This window comes from Oxyura jamaicensis, chromosome 19 (genome assembly GCF_011077185.1).
Source record: "Oxyura jamaicensis isolate SHBP4307 breed ruddy duck chromosome 19, BPBGC_Ojam_1.0, whole genome shotgun sequence".
NCBI classification, from domain to species: Eukaryota; Metazoa; Chordata; class Aves; order Anseriformes; family Anatidae; genus Oxyura; species Oxyura jamaicensis.
The window spans coordinates 7,784,557-7,793,383 of record NC_048911.1 but is presented as its reverse complement, the minus strand read 5'-3'; the positions used below and the strand labels follow the sequence as shown (position 1 = coordinate 7,793,383).

The window sequence follows — 8,827 nt, the reverse complement described above, 5'->3', positions numbered from 1 at the left end:
CTGAGTGGCAGTAATCACTGAGTAGCAACCACAGTATGAGGGCGATGCAGAATGTTTTGGTCTTCATGCTAATTTGCTGCAATTAAAATCTGACAATATATTCTCTACTCCTTATTAATCACCCCCTGATTTTCACTGTTTTATAACCATTCTGGAAATAAAAACTTAAATCCAGATCTATTTGCCTCATGATTGTTGGAAGCCTGAAGTGACATAAAAAGGCTCGTAAGCAAGCTTACAAATATATAAAACTGACAGTGAATCCCTCTCACCCCCTGGGCAAGTAAACGCACTTGAGAAATTCCAGAAGGAGCCAACTCTGTGCAATAGAAGTTTTGCCATTTACTCTGACAGCCCCAGCCCTGCTGTCAGCACGTATCCAGGGCAAGGGCCACGCGACAACCAGAATGCCTGTTCCATCCTTCCCCCTCTCCATCCCTTCCTTATTTCCTCCATAGCAGCAAAAGGGAAATGAGCACCCTGTTCAGAGGCACAAATGCCTCATTTTCTCATTTCCAAGAGCCACTGAGACCTGAAAACTCAGCACAGCTCTAGCAGCAGTGTGCAGTCCATGCCTGTTTCACCCAGGCCTGAATGGATGAGTGATTAGTTAGCTGTTGTCAACAAGGAGGATCACTGACAGATAATGCTTGGCACAGCATGCAGGCTGAGTGGAAAGGCAAAACATTACTGGAATAACGAGGAACCCCCGAGACCTTATTCTCAGCAGATCTTTGTCCAAGGCATGCAGCTGAACACAATTCTGCAACGTAATGATGTGCTGTATTTTCCCCTTCCTCTCCCTCTCTCTAAAAGCCACACAAAGATAACCCTTTCTGTTCCCACTAAAAGCCTTCATGCCCGCAGGATTCTTCACATGGCAAGGAAGAGCATGAGCACCCTTTGTTTTTACCTTCCAAGGGGGCAGAACACTGTAAGGCTGAAATTTCAATAAAAAGCAGGCTGAAATTGAGACAGATAAGATATCCCTCCTGTAATATTCAGAGGAAATCATCCCGCAAAGTACAGCTCTTAATAAGAACCGGAATTAAAATTTCCTTAAATAAATAATAAGGAAAGAGTCCATGAGGGAGAGCAGGTAACAGGAACAAGGAGACGTGCTCAGGTCAGCCCCTGCTGTCCATCACCTTGCTGATCTCCCAGACAGATCGAACTGACGGGCAAGGCAGCTTAGGACAGGAACGGTGGCTTCATGTCGCTGCTCCTATCTACGCCATCTGTGGACAGAAAGAGCTGTTGAGTCTCTGCAGTCTGGCACCAGTGCTGCCGCATGGCCTAGTGCAAGAGCGGCACAGCAAGGACCTTGGGACCAGGTTCCTTCATCAGCTGTGCTCAAATGGCAATCGGCTCACAGGAATTTGTCTGTCTGCATAACTCTGAGACAGCAAGGTGAGAAAGGAAGGCTCTGACCGACTGGTACAACTGCTCCTTTCCCCCCCTCCAGCCCTCTCCAGGAGCCAAAACATCTGAGTCAAGTTTCACCCCCTGACGGCTCAGTTGGAGGGACGCTGCTTTCTAGTCATCTCCCAGGGGACAGCAGCAGCCCCTGCACTGAGGCAGGTCAGGTCTCTGAGCTGGGACGTGGCCCGTGCTGTACTCTCAGCAAGGAGAGAGCATGCCCTAACCGTGCAGGTCTCTGCAACGAAACTGCAGATGAGGAGTGGCTGTGCCTTCCTCCACGGACAGACCACAGGTTACTTACATCCGCAAACACTTATCCTTCCCTCCGCTCGCTACCCTTTGTCCATCTGGGCTCCAATCTGTTGCAAACACCTAGCACAGGGAAAGACCCAATTAATTCTGCTGTCCCTGGAGGAGTCAACATTCCTACCTGTCTCAAGCACCTCGGCTTGACCGCTCACCTCGTCTGCATGGCCAGGAAGATCAATGGCCAGTTTCTTTGTCTCAGCATCCCAAACCTTCAGCGTGCTGTCGCTGCTCCCGCTCACCAGCAAGCGGCTGTCGGCTGACCAGGCGATCTGATACACAGCCGAGACGTGTCCCCTCAGCGCCGTCAGGTACCTGGGGCAGAGGAGGCATGACCAAGCTGTCAGAGGAGCGAACAACAGATTTGTTTCAAACCTGCCCTTGCCTTGTCTTCATGCTTCTACTCTGGTTGCCAGCAAGTGCTTTGGAGCCCAGAACACTCCAATCCATCTCATACTTTGCAAACGTAAGGCAGTCAATTGCATAAAGTCAATTCAATCTGTCTAAAACTCCTCCCAGACAGGCTCAGAGCCTTCTTGAGGACAGGTCCTTCATCTCAATTCCTCCAAGAAACCCTTATCCAGCAGGCAACACTGCAGCCTCCCTGTACAGGTATCTCCTTCCTCTTTAGCTGAGCAGAAACATGCCTGGATGTGGAAAGACCATTAAATTACTGACATGAAACCAGAGCTCATCGGTACAAAGGAGAACAAGGGAACGACTTCTGCCCCGTGGAGCTCACCAACACTCTCGCAGAAGGTTAAAAGCTGGATTACAGGGACATCCAAACACCAACAGCACCACTTGTAACTACAAGAATTTGCATCATCCAGAACAAGCTGTTCCCTGGCACGGGCACTGTTTAAACTGGGTCAGCCTACAGCGTGCAATGCACACATCTTCAGGAGAGCAGCCGAGTGGAACATCCCACCCCACCGCAGCCGTGCCTGCCCCAGAGAACCAGCCCTGCAGCAGACAGCATGTGCCACATGGGTGCCAGGCAGCACTGCGGCTGGGCAACAGCAGAATCCCATCCAGTCGGCTAAGCACAGGCCCTACAACACATGAGGAGCCCAACAAGGGACTTCCCAAGGGCAAAGAAACAGGAGCAGAATGTCTTTGTGTGAGTTACGGCTACAGAGATGCTGAACACAGCAGGGAGCTGCTGACAGTGACAACAGGACTGCCCATCTCTGTGTAACCTGCACATCACACGCAGACCCAACACAAACACCACCTCTGTAAGAGGACAGAAAAACTCACTTTCCTGTCCTGCCATCCCAGAGCTTTATCGACTTGTCAAAGGAAGCACTAGCTATTATCCGCGTGTCTGGCGAGAACAGGACTTGATTAATCAGTGCCTGGTGGCCTGTCATTCTCTCCAGTGGCTTCTTGTCTTCTGCTGGCTTCCAAAGAAACAGCGTGAAATCATCTGACCCTGAGACGAGCCTCTCTGGTCCTGAGCCCTGAGAAAGGGATGACAGAACCCAATTCTTGTAAGAGCCAGGTGTGGACAGCCTGGAAACACACCCAACAGCCAACTGTGTGCGTTTACTGCTTCCACCAGCACTAATGTTACAAACCAAGGCAAGGGCAAACTTTGCAGTGGGACTTACCCTGACTTTTTCATACCTCTGCTGTGCCTTTTCCTTCAGTTCTGCCACTAAAAGAGAGAAAGGGAGAGGGCTAAGAAAGACTAGAAACTGTGGGGGGAAAAGCAATGTTATAATCCTATGATGCCAATTCCAGTCCTGACTCTGTGGGCCTGACTCTGTCTGCTCCCAGCTCTGAAGATTGCTTCAGCTCCTGGCAGCATTAAGAGACGGCAGGTCTCGCCGCCTCCTCCACCCTACAACGCAGCGTGGCACTTACAGGAGCCACTCATATCCTGCGGGTTGATGGTGGCTTCAGCAGGTTCGAAGGCACCAGTGCGGAGAACGTAGTCGGTGCTAAGGGCCATGGTGTTCACCCAGTGAGCGTGGCCCTGCAAGGTGCGGCACAGGACGCCCTGGAAACAAAACCACATGCTTAGAGAAGGACAGGCAGGACGGAGCCAGACAGCAGCACTTCAACCCATGGCAGGAGGAGCGGACAAAGCTCCAATGCCGCGTGCAGGCCCCTTGGTCAGCAAGCCGCAGGGCTGCCCACCCCACTTACGTCCTGGCTCCTCCAGACTTTGATGGTTCTGTCCTGGGAGGAGGAGTAGAGCAAGCCATCGCCACCCCACTTCACACACGTCACCGACTGCGTGTGGCCTGTCAGGATTTTGTCACACCTGCCCATCACCGTGTCCCAGATGCGGACGCTGCCATCCTTGGAGGCACTTGCCAGGTAGCGGCACTCCGGGTTTCTGGGAAAAAAGATCATCAAATCCATTTGCACCGCAGGCACAGCTAAGATCTTACTCCATCAGCCTCAGAGGATTTGAGCCCAAAAGTTTCTAAAAGACAATGTTCTCGTTTGGCTTAACACCAGCGAGAGGCCAGGCAGAGGCAACTACAGAGAACCAGATCCCACAGGCAGGGGACCAGCAGACAGATGCTTCCCTCCAAACCAACTCTTGGGCTGAAAATGACACTCATTGCCTCCTGCTGCATCGCTGCTCTCAGGAGTTTCCCTTTTGTCTCCCTATAGCTGGCTGCTGACAGCAAACCATCCTCAAAGAAAAAAAAAAAAAAACGAGCAGCACAACACTAAGCCAAGCAGTCAGGAGACTTAGTAACAACTGACAGCACCACTGGCCACATCGGCAGCATGAGGGCAGTGCTGGGGTGAGGAAGAACACAGCCCTTCCCCTTGTGCAGCTGGCTGGAGACAGGGAAGTCGAGCTCTGGCAGGGTCATCTCCCTGCTCTCCATTTCCTGATCCTCCTTTATAATCAGTTTTTGCAAATCCAATTAATGGTTTGCTGGAGTTTCCTACCGGCAAATTCAATTTGCAGGGCTCTGCTCTGAAGGGACCCTTTTTTTCCTTCTTTATTTCTATAATGGCTTGGATTATTGGCTGTAACTGTCCCCCCTCACCCATCTCTCCCAGACAGAGCTTTAGCCGATCCAAGGGATAAGGAGATTGCAGAGTTAATCAGCCCCCAAGATAAACAAACAGAGGCAATCAGGATGAAGGAGGGCAGAACAGGAGTGCTCTGCAGAGACTGAGCTCAGGCTCCACGCTCGCAGGCTTTCCTGCTCCCATCTCAGCACGCCGAGCAGCCTGTCCAGCACTGCAAAGATTAAGCCCTTTCCATTGGCAGGTACCTCTTTTATACGGGGTGAGGGGAGCAGAGGCACGGCCCAACAGCAGCTTCCCTGGGGAAGGGACTGCGAGCAGCAGCTGTGACTCCTGAGCTGGATGCCTTTTTCCTGCCCCACCTCACAGGACATTCTGCTGCACACGGTCCCTCTACGCACCATAACAGGAGAAAGGCAAACAGGAGAAATGCCCTTCAGGTCAAGCTGGTCTTTTCCTTAAAAGTAATGGGGAAGAAGGGCTGGGCTGGCCCCTCACTTACATGTGGAGCGGCTCCCAGCACAGGCACGTGATCCATCTGGAGTGGCCGGCGAGAACCCGGCCGATCTGATTGCCGGTGGCTGGGTCCCAGAGAAATATCTGCCCGAGAGAAAGCAAGAGGGTCGTGTCAGGCCACACATCACATGAAACCCAGGAACGCTGAGGCTCCATTTAGAAAGGATAGGTGTCCCCAGTCTTGTGGGGCTGGGATTTACATTGGCAGACAGAGCAGAACGGGAGGAGAGCAGAAGGACTGGATGCCTTTGCAGATCCCAGCAGCAATCAGCTGACATCTCAGCGCATGAGACCCGATCGCCCTCCTCTCTGCTTTAGATGCTGCTGTTACAAAAATATCCGCCTCAACCCAAAAGCAATCCAGGCCTTCAGAAAGCCAGTCTGAGCCTTTGACACTCTGTGCCAGAGAGTTGGTGAATGTTTACAGAGCATGATGAAAGCCAGAGAGTGCTAAATGCTACTTATTATCAGATTCTGTGGGTGGGACACATGCTAGTTTTCTGTTGTTTTTTCCCTCTATATAAATGCTCATCCAAAGAGCCAAGGCATTAGTCATCTGCTACTTAAGAACCCGGGAAAAACAGAGAACAAGCAGCTCCCTGGGTTAAACTGAAGCCAGAACCTGCCTATTTCCTTGGGCTCGTGTCACAGTAGCCTTCCAGAGCAGCTGCGTAGAGAGCAAGCCCGGGACAGCGCCGCTTGGCAGCTCTGCAGCCACTCTCCGTGCTCCCAGACCTTCCGAAGGTCAGAGCAAGCGAAGGACCCGCTGCAGCCCAGCAAGTAGGTGACTTGCCTGTAATTGCACCCAAGTGCTCCTGCTTCCCCAGGCATTTCTGGAAGCTGCTTAGGCACATGTATTTTGCCCCACAGCTGGGGAAGGGCCCCCTTTGCATTCCTGTAAAAGGGAATTTGTCTGTGTCTGAGCGGGAGCAGTGAAACAGGCTGCCACTGCATGTCTGGGTCATGCAAACAGCAACCCTGGCTTGGCCGCGCAACACCCTGCTTGCTCCAGACACCTCCCTCGTGATGGAACTGTCTGCCAAGGGCCATGTCCAAATCCTGGACTCTTTCCTGTACAGAGGCAAAAGCATCTGCCATGAGACAGCAGGGCTCAGCGGCGAGACTGCTGCAACAGAAACAAAGCCCTGCCTGGCACAGCTGAGGCACAGGCCAGCTCAGAGCCGCTACTCGCAGCCATTGCGATGCATCCGCACACAGAGCTCCTGCAGGGCGTAGGAAATCCTGCTCTGAACTACCGGACACTTGTCTTGCCCAAACTGCCAAAGAAAACAAGTCTTTGCCCCTAGAGCCCCTAGAGCCCACTTGGCAGGTTGCATTTCGCTTTGGACCAGAGCTGCGCAGGGCCTCCTGTGCAAACCCACTGCACACTCCCCCAGATTTCCCCCAGCTGGGGCACCAAGAGACCACGGAGCCAGCACCCACCTGGCTGTTCTTGCAGCCCGAGGCTAGCTTCTTGCCGTCAGGAGACCAGGCGATGCTGAGCACCCAGTGCCGGTGACCTGGCAGAGAAAGCGTGAGCAAGAGTGAGCAGAGAGCTGCACCGACCTGGCCCCCAGCAGGCGGCACCCCCAAGACAGGGAAAGAGAATCCTCCGTGTTCCTCCTTCTTTCTTTACTTCACTAGGGGAAGAGAGCAACTCCCCTCCAAGGGAGGGTGCCATGTGGCTGGCACAGCACCCGTGGGCTGCTCTGTGTCCCCCTGGGCAGGGGGAAGGATCCCTGTGGGCCTTCAGGAGCCGCTCCCCTGGCACTCCCCGCACCCACCTTTGGCTGTGAACTGCGGTGTCTCTGTGCTGAGGTCCCAGAAGCGGACTGTGGTGTCTCCAGAGCCACTTGCCAGGTACCTGAGACAGGAGGAAGAGTCAGGCTCAGCGCGGTGACGCCAGGTGGGTCAGTGGCTGCTGCTTCTGAGCCCCCCGCCTGCACCCAGCCCCTCGTACTTTCCCGTGGGGCTGAAGGCGACGGAGATGACGGCCTCGGTGTGTCCCTCCAGGGAGCTGGTGCAGCGCGTCACCGCCCGCACCCTGAACACCGCCTGTGGCTGGTAGACGATGTCGAGGACCTTCTCTGTTTCCACCGCCTGCCCTGCCAGGGTCTTCTCCAGTGACACCACGATCTCGGCATCGCGGAAGAAGAAGGCCAACGGCACCGGCTCGTCCTGGAAGAGAAGGGGCAGGAGCGATGGCGCAGGGGCAGCCCGGTTGCCAGGACGCCCGGTGCCCCGGGGCGGGCGGCCTCACCTCCTGCAGCAGCGCGTTGCACACCAGCTGCAGCTCGCCCGGCGTGATGCGGACCGGGACGTCGAAGGGGGACCCCAGGGGCTCCCCGGCCTCATCACGGAACTGGATCAGGAGCCGCTCCACGTCCTCGGGAGGCGTCGTGCCCTGCGGGACAGCAGGCTCAGCGCCGGGACCCAAGCAGCCCAGCCCGGGGGCACGGCAGGGCCCAGACCCCCAGAGCCGGGCCGGCAGCGAACCCCCTTAGCAGGCACCCCACCGAGGGACGGGCCCTACGGGAGACCCCCACGGCAACCAGGAGGCCCCGGGGTGCCCCATCCCATCCCGGTGCCGGTCCCGGTGCCCCGCTCACCGCCATGTGCGCGCTGCCGCCCGCGTGCGCCGGAAGCGGCCGCTCCGCCGGGGCGGGACCGGGGGAGCCGGGCGCGGCGCTGCTGCCCCCCGGCGGCCGGCGGGGGCTTGGGCGAACCACGGGTTCGAGACCCCACCCGGTGGCTACCGCTCCCCTTAGCACGGACCCGTCCCCGCCGGTCGTGTCCTTTCCTATAGTGGCCACCGAGATGCTTTTTAATACCTTTCTACAATGAAACGCTGTAAAAACATAAGGAAGGTCCTAGATTGTCACATTGCCATGTAAAATAAGGTAGTCCTGCAGCCTGCACCTTGCCCGTGTTAGTAGGAGGGCTAGGCTGCAAACTGAAGTGTTTTATCTGCCATATAAAAACAGTCTCGGTGGGCTGGAGGAGGCAGGGAAGAATGTACCGCACCAAGGAAAGAGATTCAAAGATTCAATCCTGCTATGCAAATCTGAAAGCAAGCAAGCAAGAAATACAGCATCGCTTGTCCCACCCAGCACAAACCAGTGACAAGCATAGCAAGCATCAGGTGTCCATAGCCCCAGCGATCAGCACACCATCGAAATTCAATACTGCCTACCCACAGAAGAGGGAAACCAAACCAACCGCAGAATACTGCTTTACCTGCCACCACTCAAACAAATCAGCTTAAAGAAATTACCCAAAGCAAGGGCTTGGCCAGTCAGTGACAGCCCCCAAGGCCATGCCTGGGCCCTGGAGGAGCAGGCTGGCCCCATGAGTGAGGTGGGGCTCTGTAAGCCATTTCTCCCTGCTTTTTGTTCCAGAAGTTTTTCTGATCAGGCCCTAGAATTTATAGGAAGGATTCTCAGTACACTCCATCATCCATTAAAAGATTAAGTGTTTGCAAACATACCAAGGACAACCATTCATGTGTTTGTTTCTTTTATGAACCTGTAAGACCCACCTTTAAAAAACACGTAAACTCAAATCCCATCAAAACAGA

General features: G+C 54.5%; 1 protein-coding gene across 2 annotated transcripts; it reads right to left on the bottom strand.

Annotated features, from left to right (window-relative positions):
* Positions 1 to 974: 974 nt before the first annotated feature.
* Positions 975 to 7,925, bottom strand: NLE1 (notchless homolog 1). Of its 2 annotated transcripts, XM_035342809.1 has the most exons (13): positions 7,860 to 7,925; positions 7,511 to 7,654; positions 7,211 to 7,428; positions 7,035 to 7,114; positions 6,694 to 6,770; positions 5,237 to 5,334; positions 3,886 to 4,078; positions 3,601 to 3,736; positions 3,345 to 3,391; positions 2,992 to 3,194; positions 1,884 to 2,043; positions 1,724 to 1,794; positions 975 to 1,238 (listed from the first exon to the last, which is right to left on the bottom strand). In XM_035342809.1, the coding sequence occupies exons 1-13, from the start codon at positions 7,863 to 7,865 to the stop codon at positions 1,226 to 1,228; spliced, it is 1,446 nt and encodes a 481-aa protein (XP_035198700.1). In that variant the 5' UTR covers positions 7,866 to 7,925; the 3' UTR covers positions 975 to 1,225. The 2 variants fall into 2 exon arrangements, with proteins under 2 accessions (XP_035198700.1, XP_035198701.1); XM_035342810.1 differs by lacking the exons at positions 5,237 to 5,334; positions 6,694 to 6,770; positions 7,035 to 7,114; ... (1 more) ...; positions 7,511 to 7,654; positions 7,860 to 7,925 and adding an exon at positions 4,983 to 5,114.
* Between the last annotated feature and the right edge of the window lie 902 nt (positions 7,926 to 8,827).